Source organism: Nicotiana attenuata, chromosome 10 (assembly GCF_001879085.1).
Source record: "Nicotiana attenuata strain UT chromosome 10, NIATTr2, whole genome shotgun sequence".
Taxonomy (NCBI): Eukaryota; Viridiplantae; Streptophyta; class Magnoliopsida; order Solanales; family Solanaceae; genus Nicotiana; species Nicotiana attenuata.
This window is the reverse complement of record NC_031998.1, coordinates 17,153,800-17,167,578: the sequence shown is the minus strand read 5'-3', so window position 1 is coordinate 17,167,578 and position 13,779 is coordinate 17,153,800. Positions and strand designations below refer to the sequence as shown.

The 13,779-nt window shown below is 42.1% G+C and overlaps 1 protein-coding gene across 1 annotated transcript; it reads right to left on the bottom strand.

Moving 5' to 3' along the window:
* On the bottom strand, window positions 9,438–9,857 carry LOC109233858 (RNA-directed DNA polymerase homolog; the record flags this gene model as incomplete). Its single annotated transcript, XM_019399710.1, has 1 exon — window positions 9,438–9,857. A coding segment is annotated over exon 1 (420 nt), but the record flags the coding sequence as incomplete, so codon positions are not given.

Genomic DNA, 13,779 nt, shown 5'->3' with positions numbered 1-13,779 from the left:
TTCTTTTCCTAGACTAGATTTCTATTGGGTTGTGACCTCTGGGGATATTTTGATAAGGGCTTCTTTGCATTTTATGTCCCTATGCTATGGGTCTTTTTCATATTACACCCTAATCTTTACCTTTTTTTTTATAGTTATTCCACTAATCGTTTGGTTTCGCTTAAAAGTAGCAATACCATGTTTTTGAGAATTTGATCTGGCTTAAACTACAAATTGTCATATAGTGTGCAGTATTTAGAAGCAAAAGTACTATGCTTTGACTTAGTCGTTTGATTTGAAGACAAGTTATGATAAGATGAGTTATGTTTTAATTAATTATATTGGAATTAATTCTTGTGATATTATTTCTTATTGATTGTTTGGTATATGGTATTAATCCTGGATTCTCAATTTTACTGTTTTATCCTATGATTATAATTTCAACCTCTGGCAGGCATAAGTTATCCGGTACTATTTTTAATCATGAGATAACTTTTCCCAAAATTAATAATTAAATAAGGGATAAGGGAACTAAATTCTTATCCTAGTATAATTTTTGCTTATTCATCATACCAAACGACCACTTGGAGGATGGATTTTGTGTGATGTTTCGAATATTGAGGTATTAAGATGGCATATAGTGTAACACGTGAAATTAAGTAAATTTGCATGTTTTTCAACAGAAATATATGAGAACATTTTTCTCGCATTTTTCAATGCTTTTCCCACGTTTAAGATTCATAAACTTGGTTTCACAAAAGATTGAAAGTTCTAGCACTTTAATATAACCATGAATTTTTTTGTTCCATTAAATTTGTGTCAAAAATGGAAATGAATATTTGACAAAAAGTTGAGTATTTTAAAACTGCTTTCATACATTCTCGGGAAAAAATTAATACCTTATATTTTGACCCATGGTTAAATATTTGGTCTAGATAAACAAAAAATATTATTTTTTAAAACAAGTTTCCTTCTTTCTAACTTTGTACCTCTAGTGTACCTTTATGTTTTATCTATTCACATGCATTTCATCTCATACAAAGATTCATTAACTTTTCAAACGCTAAAATTAGCTTTATAGTTAATTAATAATTTTACAAGAGAAGCAAGAATCTTATAAAGGAAAAATCGTAAAGAATAAAAAACATAAAGTGCAACTAACAAATGGCACAAAATATTAGGGATGAATAATGCAAAATATTTGGACTCTTTTGAGGGTTTGGTTTTATTAGGAAGAAGATGGAAAGACTTAAGAGGAATTGTAAATTTGTAATTGGATTACAACTGGAGAACAGCTGTTGGGAGATTTTTCATTTACACCACAAGTCTTCACCAACTTGGACCCTGGGTCCAATATGGTCCATCACCCTCTAGTATTTTTCAGTCTTTTCGTAATTTTTTTTGTTATTTTTTATTTTTCCTTCAATTTCCAAATGAGAGAAACTTCCCCTATTTTTTTTTTCTTAGGACATCTAATTAATTCCCTCTAGTCTAAATATTAGTCTTTTGTAAATTAAAATTTCTGTAAATATTTAATGTTTAAAAAGAAGAAGTTACTTACCCCTTTTTTCTCTATCTACTCCCATTGTTTCAATTAGTGGAAAGTTTATTAAGATGTTAAAGGGAGAGAATTAATATTGTTATGATTAAGTTATTAAATATCTGTTTAAAGGGTGTGCAAAATTTTTAAAATATGCATATATCGGAGGGAGTATATAAAAAAAACCTCGTTACACTTCGTATAATGTAGTTTATTCTTACATTATGCAGTCTAATTTAAAATATACATATACCCTACAGTATTATTCTTCTGAGATTAATACGCATTAGCGTATCACTTTTTTCTCATCTACTCCAGTTGTTTCAATTAGTGGAGAGTTTATTAAGATGATTAAGGGAGAGAATTGATATTGTTATTATTAAATATCTTTAAAGGGTGTGCAAAATTTTTAAAATACAAATAGTACATATATATATATATATATATATATATGTATATACTATTTGTACACGAGGGAGTATATAAAAAACTCATTACACTTTGTAAAATTATAGGATATTTCTACGTAATGCAGTCTAGTCTGATATATATATACACACTCTACATGTATATACTATTTGTACACGAGGGAGTATATAAAAAACTCATTACACTTTGTAAAATTATAGGATATTTCTACGTAATGCAGTCTAGTCTGATATATATATACACACTCTACATTAATATTCTTCTCATGTGAACTTTGTATCATTGAAACTAGAAATTAAAATTAAGGATACTAGAAAAAAAACTCTCAATTTATTTAAGGAAATATGTTTCTACTTTTGTCATGTCTTAACTACTTTGACACTAAAGCGTTTTAATAATTTGATTTTCTATTATAGTATAGCAGATATGAAAGATATATGATCATAGGTGGCAGATTTGACAATATATACTCCAAATTGGAATAAGAGATTGGCAATCCTTTTAAAATAAATCTAACAACAAATTTGATATATTTCTATGGTATAAAATAATCAAAAAAAATCAGGAAAACTTAGTCGGCTAAAACCAAAGGCTCAGTTGGGCATAAGATTTGTAGCAAGGTGTACCTCAATTAGGACCACTGCTGTTTGTCAAGTGGCAACTTAGAATTGGGACCCCCGCCAACCTGCTACAGCCAAACAAGATTAATGCTCGTCTTGTTTTGATAATTTCATCTTCTATTCTTGAACTTACCAAACAAGTCTTATTGGACTTTTGTGGGGTATGGATTACCTTAATTTGAATTAAACACTACCAAATTCAATTACAACAAAACTACTATTACCAGATTAATACTAAGCAAATCAAGAAGTCGTCTTTTAGGGGTGAAACTACAAAAAAAAAAAAAAAAAAAAAAAAAAAAAAAAAACCAAATTTACAAGTGGTAATTGAAAAATAGTCACAGTTTCAAAAGTAATCGAAATTTAGCCACTTTTCATGTAAAGATAAATCCGAATGAAAACACTGTTCAAAATCAGTAAAATATTCCAACATAATATACTAGAGTTCAAATTTTTTACATGTGAACTTCCGGCATAATATACTGGAGTTCCAGTATAATATGCTGGAAGTTCATATACATGTGCTCCAATCTCCAGTATATTATGCTGGAACTCTCCGTGTGCTAGAGTTCCAGCATAATATGTTGGAAGTTCATACACAGGGGCACCAATCTCCAGTATATTATGCTGGAACTTTCCGTGTTGCAGCAAAATAGTGGCTATTTTTGAATGACTTTGAAAACGCTGGCTATTTTTCAATTATTAGTTCGAAAACTGGCTAACCGTGCTATTTTTACTTCTTTTAGAATATAGTTCGATTATCAAGAGTTTACAGAAATGATAATATCATGACTTTGAGTATTCTTGTTGGCTTGTTGCACAGTTAAGAAAATGTTGTGGGTAATACTAGCCAAGTAGAACATAATGACACAGTTATTGTGGTTAATTTTTGGTGCAATCACTTAGGTAATCTAGTGGAGTGAGGTGTATTTTAGTGACAATTGTGGACCGCTTTAGGATGAGGACTTATCAAAATTCAATAGACAAGATATATATGACCAATTTAGGGTCAAAATTAAATTTGGGCTGGGCTACTGACTTCGACTGAACTAGCGGATCACTTCTTCCCCTTTTCTTGTAAAAATAGCACGAGCTAGTCAGTTTTCGGACTGGTCATCCAAAAATAGCCAGCGTTTGCAAAGTTATTGAAAAAAGCCACTATTTTGCTGCAACACAGGAAGTTCCAGCATAATATACTGGAGATCGGCGCACTTGTGTATGAACTTCCAGCATATCATGCTGGAACTCCAACACGCGAAAAGTTCAAGTATGTTATGCTGGAACTCCAGTATAATATACTGGAACCAGTATAATATGCTGGAGTTCCAGTATATTATACTGGAGTATTTTTCTGGATTTTGAACATTATTTTCATTCAGATTTATCTTTACATGAAAAGTTGCTAAATTTCGATTACTTTTAAAACTGTGGCTATTTTCGAATGACCACTTTTAAATCTGGCTATTTTTATAATTTCTCCCCCTTTTCTTCTTATTTTCCTTTGGGCTTTTTTAGAAACAAGACAATTTTAAGGAAAATAAATCACATGCATTTAGAACCAAAAATCAAAGCTGGTTTATCTCTCAAAACTAAGCAATATGAGTGATATGAGCAAGGCCTATAACATTAGTCCTTGAACAAAATAGGGAGATCTATAAGTGTCACGACCCGGATTTCCCACCCTCGGGAGTCGTGATGGCGCCTACTAATAGGAGCTAGGCAAACCAATTAATTTAACATTTCTCTCAACATCATTAACAGTATAAAGAAGAACGAGGCAATTAATATAAAAACGGAAGTCTCGATACATAAATGACTGAAACCAAGTGCGGAAATTTAAATACACCTCTACCCAGATCTGGTGTCACTAACTCACGAACTTCTACTGAATGCTAAAAACAAAGTCTGAATAAGAATACAGTACTGTCTGATCCGATACAAGGGAAATCAAACGAAAGACAAAGATAAGAGAGACTCCGGGCCATGCGGACGCTAGCAAGCTACCTCGGAAATCTCCGGACTGAAGTAAGCTCCCAACGCTCCTACTGCTGTCCAAAAGCTCCTGCTCCGGTACTATGATCTGTGCAAAAAGCACAGAAGTGTAGCATCAGCACAACCGACCCCATGTGCTGGTAAGTGCCTGGCCTAATCGCGGCGAGGTAGTGACGAGGCTAGACAGGACCTACCAAAAACAACCTGTGCAGATATATATATATATATATACACAAAGCAACAGAAATAACAACAGAGAATATCAACTAAAAAGGGGAAGGGGGCATGCCCGGGGAAAATACAGCGAATACAGATCAATGGATATAACGACGAAACTATCTCAATACCATAGCTCATGTATAAGTGGTCGGCGTGCCACACGATCCCATTTCTTAATTCATAAGTGGACGGCGTGCCACACGATCCCATTTTATAATATATAAGTGGTCGGCGTGCCACATGATCCCATTTCTTAATATGTATATAAGTGGACGGCGTGCCACACGATCCCATATCATATTATATAAGTGGACGGCATGCCACACGATCCCATATCATAGTACATAAATGGACGGCGTGCCACACGATCCCATATTATAGTTCAAAATATCTGACTTTGTAAAGAAGGCCCCATTAGGGGAATTCGACAACATAACACTTTAACCCAGCAAGGGTACAGCTAACAGCCCAAATATCTCGGCAAGGGAGAGTACATAATAATAGTCTACACGTCCCGGCAAGGGAATAATCATGACACATCCTCTTTTAAATCACTTCTTTCTCAACTATCACATTCTTGTTCGAGCCAACGCTCCAAAATATACCAATCACAATTCTTCCTCAACCGTTCACATTATATGAAATTTATCAATTAAACAAGGAAATTGTGTCACATCATTCGAATTAAAAGTAATTAAGACTCACGGTCATGCTAGACTCCGGTGCATAGATAACCGTCACCATGCCTATACACCGTACTCCACATTTAGCAAGTAGCAAATAACATCCTAATCCTATTCCCTCAAGCCAAAGTTAGAACAAACACTTACCTCGGTCCAAGAATAGCAATCAACTCTGTAATACCGTCTTTCCTCTACAATCCAACTCCGAAACAATGATATCTAGGCATAATTAGTTCAATAATATCAATAAGGGCTCAAAAATATAATCCCATAGCCTAGAAATAAAATTCCTATCATTCTTCCAAAAACACCAAAATTCGACACCGGTCCCACATGGTCCAAACACGAGGCTCGGACCCAAACCCAATCACCCATAACCCCACGAGTACAAATATATAATTTGTTTCAAGATTCGACCCCAAATTGAGGTTGAATCACCCAAAATCCCCAAAGCCCTAACTCTACCCAAAACCCCCATTTTCTACTTTGATTTCAAGGTTTAGGGCTAGGAATTTAGTAATTAATAGAGGAAATTAAAGAAAACAAGTTGAACAATGCTTACCCAAGAAGTTTTGTTGAAAGGGAGCTTCAATGGACGCCTAAGTGCTTGGAGAAGAAAGGAGTTCGTGTATTTTTATGAAAATCCCGAGCTACTGTTCTGTTTTGAACTTAAAAATTCGCTGGGCAAAAATGCCCTTCGCGTTCGCGTGAATGAGGACGCGTTCGCGAAGGGTGGATGGTTTAAGGCATCGCGAACGCGCTAATCGCGAACGCGTAGAAGAAGGGGCTGGGGTCTGGGACTGGCTAGTACGCGAACGCGAGAGAGGACTCGCGAACGCGGTGAAGGGGAAGCCTGGGCTACGCGGACGCGGGGTATTGTCCGCGAACGCGATGAAGAGGGACCACTGAAGCTTCGCGAACGCGTGACTGGAACGCGAACGCGAAGAAGGGATTTGCTGTGCAAAAATTGCAGAAAATCTGCTATGTTTTCTAAGTGTAAAACTACCCCGAACCACCTCCGAATCACTCCCGAGCCCTCGGGGCTCCCAACCAAACACACACACTAACTCAATAACATCCTACGAACTTAGTAGAGCGATCAAATCGCCAAAATAACATCAAAATCAATGAATCCAACCTCAAAATCATCATTTTCATTTCAAACTTTTTAAACTTCTAACTTTAGATATTTAGGTCCGAAACACGTCAAATGACATCCGATTTCGACCAAACTTTACAGAAAGCGCTTAACACATATTTAAGACTTGTACCGGGCGTCAGAACCAAAATACGAGCCCGATACCATAGTCTTTTAATCAATTTTTATTTCCATTTTCCTTAATAATTTCAGAAAAATAATTTCACAGAAAAATTCATTTCTCGGGCTCTCGACCTCGAAATTCGACTCCGGGCATATGCCCGAGTCTCATATTTTTCTACGGACCCTCCGAGACCGCCTAATCACGGGTCCGGATCCGTTTACCAAAAATGTTGACCAAAGTCAACTTTAGCAATATTAGTATCAAAATTCTTCAAATTTTTCACAAAGTTCACATATTTCAACATAAAAGCTTTCCGGCTTCGCGTACGGACTGCGCACGCAAATCGAGGCAACTAAAAGCGAGGTTTTCAAGGCCTCGGAAGCACAGAAGTAGGACGAAATCCGGTGATGACCCCTTTGGGTCGTCACATTCTCCACCTCTAAAACAACCGTTCGTCCTCGAACAGACAAAAGAAGGAAGTACCTGAGTCGGGAAATAGATGAGGATAACGGCTCCGCATATCAGACTCGGACTCCAGGTCGATGCCTCAGGAGGCTGACCTCTCCACTGGACACGCACTGAAGGAGAAGTCTTCGACCTCAACTGTCGAACCTGCCGGTCTAGAATGGCTACCGGCTCCTCCTCGTAAGACAGATCCTTGTCCAACTGGACAGTGCTGAAATCTAACACGTGGGCTGGATCGCCGTGATACCTCCAAAGCATGGACACATGAAACATTGGATGTATGGCTGACAAGCTGGGCGGCAAGGCAAGTCTGTAAGCCACCTCTCCCACACGATCGAGAATCTCAAATGGGCCAATGAACCTAGGGCTAAGCTTGCCCTTCTTCCTAAATCTCATCACGCCCTTCATAGGCGACACTCGGAGCAAGACCCGCTCACCAACCATGAAAGCTATATCTCGAACCTTACGATCCGCATAACTCTTTTGCCGCGATTGAGCCGAACGAAGCCTGTCCTGAATGATCTTGACCTTATCCAAGGCCTCCTGAACTAAATCTTTACCCAATAACCGAGCCTCTCCCGGCTCAAACCATCCGACTGGAGACCGACATCGCCTACCATACAACGCCTCATATGGAGCCATCTGAATGCTGGACTGGTAGCTGTTGTTGTAGGCGAACTCTACTAAAGGCAAAAAGTGGTCCCACGAGCCTCCAAAATCAATGACACAAGCTCGGAGCATATCCTCCAATATTTGAATAGTCCTCTCGGACTAGCCGTCCGTCTGAGGATGGAACGCCGTGCTCAACTGAACCTGGGTGCCCAACTCCTGCTGAACTGCTCTCTAGAAGCGCGAGGTAAACTGCATACCCCGATCCGAAATAATTGATACCGGCACCCCATGAAGGCGAACAATCTCTCGGATGTAGATCTCAGCTAACCTCTCCGATGAATAAGTGGCTGCAACAGGAATAAAATGCGCTGACTTGGTCAGCCTATCAATAATGCCAAATAGCATCAAACTTCTTCCGAGTCATCGGAAGTCCAGTAACGAAATCCATGGTAATCCTCTCCCACTTCCACTCGGGAAGCTCAATCCTCTGAAATAAACCACCAGGCCTCTGATGCTCATACTTAACCTGCTGACAGTTCAAACATCGAGCCACATATGCAACAATATCTTTCTTCATCCTACGCCACCAATAAAGCTGCCGCAAGTCCTGATACATCTTCGCGGCGCCCGGGTGAATAGAATACCGAGAGCTATGGGCCTCCGCTAAGATCAACTCTCGAATCCCATCGACATTGGGCACACAAACTCACCCCTGCAATCTCAAAACACCATCATCATCTAAGGTCACCTTCGTGGCACCTCCACGCTGCACCGTGTCTCTCAGGACACACAAATGGGGATCATCAAACTGCCGATCACGGATACGCTCCAATAATGAAGAATGAGCGACCGTACAAGCTAACACTCTGCTAGGCTCAGAAATGTCCAACCTCACAAATCGATTGGCCAGGGCCTGAATATCCAAAGCAAGCGGTCTTTGGCTTACCGGGACATAAGCAAGACTACCCATGCTGGCGGACTTCCTACTCAATGCATCGGCCACCACATTGGCTCTCCCCAGGTGGTACAAAATAGTAGCATCATAGTCCTTCAATAGATCCAACCACCTCCGCTGCCTCAAGTTCAACTCCTTTTGCTTGAACAAGTATTGCACTCTCGTGATCCGTGTACACCTCACACGTCACACCATATAGGTAATGCCTCCAAATCTTCAGAGCATGAACAATGGCTGCCAACTCGAGATCATGAACCAGATAATTCTTCTCGTGGATCTTTAACTGCCTCGAAGCATAAGCAATGATTCTGCCATCCTGCACCAATACCGCACCAAGCCCAATACGGGAAGCATCGCAATACACTGTAAAGGGTCCTGAGCCTGTGGGCAAAACCAATATCGGTGCCGTAGTCAGAGCTGTCTTGAGCTTCTGAAAGCTTGCCTCGCACTCATCCGACCATCTGAACTGGGCACCCTTCTGGGCAATCTGGTTATCGGGGCTGCAATAGATGAAAACCCCTCCACGAACCGACGATAGTAACCTGCTAACCCCAAGAAACTCCGAATCTCAGTAGCTGATGCTGGTTGAGGCCAATTCTTGACTGCCTCAATCTTCTTCGGGTCCACCTGAATACCCTCTGCTGATACAATATGACCCAGGAATGCAACCGAACTCAACCAGAACTCATACTTCGAGAACTTAGCATATAACTGACTATCCTTCAGAGTCTGAAGAACCACTCTGAGGTGCTGCTCGTGCTCCTCCTGGCTGCGAGAGTACACCAAAATATCATCAATAAAGACTATCACGAACATGTCCAAATATGGCCTGAACACTCGGTTCATCAACTCCATGAATGCTGCTGGGGCATTGGTCAACCCAAACGACATGACCAGGAACTCATAATGCCCGTATCGAGTGCGGAATGCTGTCTTAGGGACATCGGATGCCCTAATCCTTAGTTGATGGTAGCCAGATCTCAAGTCTATCTTTGAAAACACCTTTGCACCCTGGAGCTGGTCAAACAAATCATCAATCCTCGGCAGTGGATACTTGTTCTTTATCGTCACTTTGTTCAATTGCCGGTAATCGATGCACATCCTCATCGATCCATCCTTTCTCTTTACAAATAACACTGGCGCACCCCAAGGAGAAACACTAGGCCTAATAAAACCCTTCTCCAGCAAATCTTGCAACTGGTCCTATAACTCCTTCAACTCTGGCGGGGCCATGCAATACGGCGAAATAGAAATGGGCTGCGTGCCTGGGGACAGATCAATACAGAAATCAATATCCCTGTCGGGCGGCATACCCGGCAGGTCTGAAGGGAAAACCTCGGGGAACTCCCCAACAATAGGGATAGAATCAATAGAAGGAACTTCTGTGCTGGAATCGCGAACATACGCCAAATAAGCTAGACACCCCTTCTCGACCATGCGTCGAGCCTTCACATATGAGATAACACTGCGGGTGGCATGACCTGGGGTCCCTCTCCACTCCAATCGGGGTAAATCTGGCAAAGCCAAGGTCACGGTCTTGGCGTGACAATCCAAGATAGCATGATACGGGGATAACCAATCCATCCCTAATATAACGTCGAAATCCACCATGTCTAAGAGCAATAAATCAACACGGGTCTCAAGACCCTCAAATACTACCACACAGGAACGATGAACTCGGTCGACCACTATAGAATCCCCCACCGGTGTAGATACATAAACAGGAATACCCAAAGCATCACTAGGCATAGTCAGGTAGGGTGCAAAATAGGACGACACATATGAATACGTAGACCCAGGGTCAAATAGCACTGAAGCATCCCTATCACAGACCAGAATAGTACCTGTAATAACTACATCTGAAGACTCAGCCTCTGGCCTGGCTGGAAGAGCATAACACCGGGGCTGGGCCCCACCTCCCTGAACCATATCTCTGGGACGATCGGCTGCTGGCTGGACTCTACCTCTGGCGGTTCGAGCTCTACCTCTATGATCTCTACCTCCACCTCTATGGCCTCTACCCCCGCCTCTAGCTGACTGGGCGGCCTGTGGATCACCTGATGCCTGAATCATAGGACGAGGACCCTACTGCTGAGAGCTGTCAGAAGCTCGAGGGCAATACCTGGCAATATGCCTCGAGTCGCCACACGTATAACAAGCCCTCGGCTGCTGAGAATAACGGAGTGGTGGTGCGCTGATAGGTGTTGATGGTGAACTGAAAAGCTGCTGGTCAGAAGACTGCGGCTGAGAGCCACGACCACCTGAAGTACCATGTGAGACCTGTAAGGCTGACTGGAAGGGCCTCGGAGGATGGCCTCTACCATAGGAATCCCCACCTCCAGACGAGGTACCACTGAATCTACCTGCATGACGGGGTCTCTTGTCTGACCCATGACCACCTCCCCATGCAAGAGCCATCTCAACTTTACGGGCCGCATTGGCTGCCTCCTGAAAAGAAATCTCACTACCGGCTCCCATGGCCATCTCGAGACGGATCGGCTGAATCAATCTATCAATAAACCTCCGCACCCTCTCTCTCTCGGTGGGGAATATGACAATAGCATAGCGTGCCAGATCAATGAACCGAGTCTCATACTGTGTGACTGTCATAGAGCCCTGCTGGAGGCGCTTGAACTGCCTGCGTAGTGCCTCCCGCTGAGTAACTGGGAGAAACTTCTCCAAAAACAACTCCGCGAACTGATCCCATGTCAATGTTGGAGACCCTGCTGGTCTAGATAGGCAATAGTCCCTCCACCAAGTCTTGGCGGATCCTGCAAGCCGGAAAGTGATGAAGTCGACCCCATTGGTCTCCACAATACCTATAGTCCTAAGGATCTCATGGCAGCTGAATAAGAAATCCCGAGGATCCTCTGATGAAGCACCACTGAATGTGGTGGTGAAGAGCTTGGAGAACCTATCAAGCCTCCACAAAGCATCTGAGGACATAGCCGCTCCATCGCCGGTCTGAGTCACAATACCCGGCTGAACTGCCACCGCTGGCTGAACCACTGGAACCTGAGCCTGGGGAGCTACCTGCTCCAGAGTACGTGTAGCAGGAGTCTGAACCCCTCCTCCAGCCTGAGAAGTGGCTGGGGCTACTGGAAGCAAACCCGCTCTAGTGACGCTCTCCACAAAGCCTACCAATCGGACCAGAGCGTCCTGAAGAACTGGGGTGGCTATGAACCTCTCTGGGACCTGAGCTGGGCCCACCGGAGCTGCTGGGGCTGGAGCCTCCTCATCATAATCAACATGAGGCTCCACCTTTGGGCCTCGGCCTCTGGCACGGCCTCGGCCTCTGGCACGGCCTCGGCCTCTGCCCCTCGCAGGAGCTGCTGCTGGGGGCTCGGGCTGCTGCGCGGTGGAAGAGGAAGCACGTTTTCTCGCCATCTGCAAAAGAACAGAGTAGAAAGACAATCAGTATTTGAGAAACAGAATCGCACGACAGGAAAGAACAAAAGTGAAACTTTTCCTAACTCCGTAGCCTCTGGGGGATAAATACAGACGTCTTCGTACCGATCCCTCAGACTCTACCGAGGTTGTCCGTGAGTTGTGAGACCTATGTAACCTAGTTCTCTGATACCAACTTGTCACGACCCGGATTTCCACCATCGGGAGTCGTGATGGCGCCTACTATCGGAGCTAGGCAAGCCAAACATTTAAAACATTTTTACTGATTTCATTCAAACAATACAATAAACGAGAACAATAAATAAGCGGAAGATTTTAGATTAATACAACTGAAAACCAAAAATGCGGAAGTTTGAAACATAGTTCTACCCAGAGTCTGGTGTCACTAGCTCGCGGACTACTATAGAATGCTAAAAACAAGTCTGAAAGGAAATACATAGTGTTTGTTCGATACAAGGTAAACAAACTAAAACATAGAAGGGACTTCGGCCTGAGAACACCCGCTAGGCTACCTCGTGAGTCCCTGGACTGAAGATAGCTCCCGGAAATCCTACTGCTGCGGTCCAAAAGCTGCTCCCTGATCTGTGCACAAAAATGTACAGAGTGTAGCATCAGCACAACCGACCCCATGTGCCGGTAAGTGCCTGGCCTAACCCCGGCGAAGTAGTGACGAGGCTAGACAAGACCTACCAAAAATAACCTGTACAGATATATATACATATACAAGAGCAACGGAAATAATAACAGAAGATAAGATCGGAAGAGCGTGGGAAGGGGGCATGCTCGGGGATAACAAATGAAGACGAATTATTAGAAATAACAGCAGAACTACTCCGGGTTTCCATGATATATATATAGTGGACGGCGTGCCACACGATCCCATATTATAATACATAAGTGGTCGGCGCGCCACACGATCCCATTTCATAACATATATAGTGGTCGGCGTGCCACACGATCCCATTTCATAATATATAAGTGGACAGCGTGCCACACGATCCCATATTATAGTATATAAGTGGACGGCGTGCCACACGATCCCATACTATAGTTCAAAATATTTGACTTTGTAAAGAAGGCCCCATTAGGGAAATTTGACAACATAACACTTTAACCCGGCAAGGGTACAGCTAACAGCCCAAATATCCCGGCTAGGGAGAGTACATAATAATAGTCTACACGTCCCGGCAAGGGAATAATCACAACACATCCTCTTTTAAATCACTTCTTTCTCCACTATCACATTCTTGTTCGAGCCAACGCTCCAAAATATACCAATCACAATTCTTCCTCAACCGTTCACATTATATGAAATTTATCGAGTAAACAGGGAAATTGTGTCACATCATTCGAATTACAAGCAATTAAGACTTACGGTCATGCTAGATTCCGGTGCATAGACAACCGTCACCATGCCTATACACCATACTCCACATTTAGCAAGTAGCAAATAACATCCTAATCATATTCCCTCAAGCCAAAGTTAGAACAAACACTTACCTCGGTCCAAAGAATAGCAATCAACCCTCAAATACCGCCTTTCCTCTACAATCCGACTCCGAAACAATGGTATCTAGTCATACTAGTTCAATAATATCAATAAGGCTCAAAAACA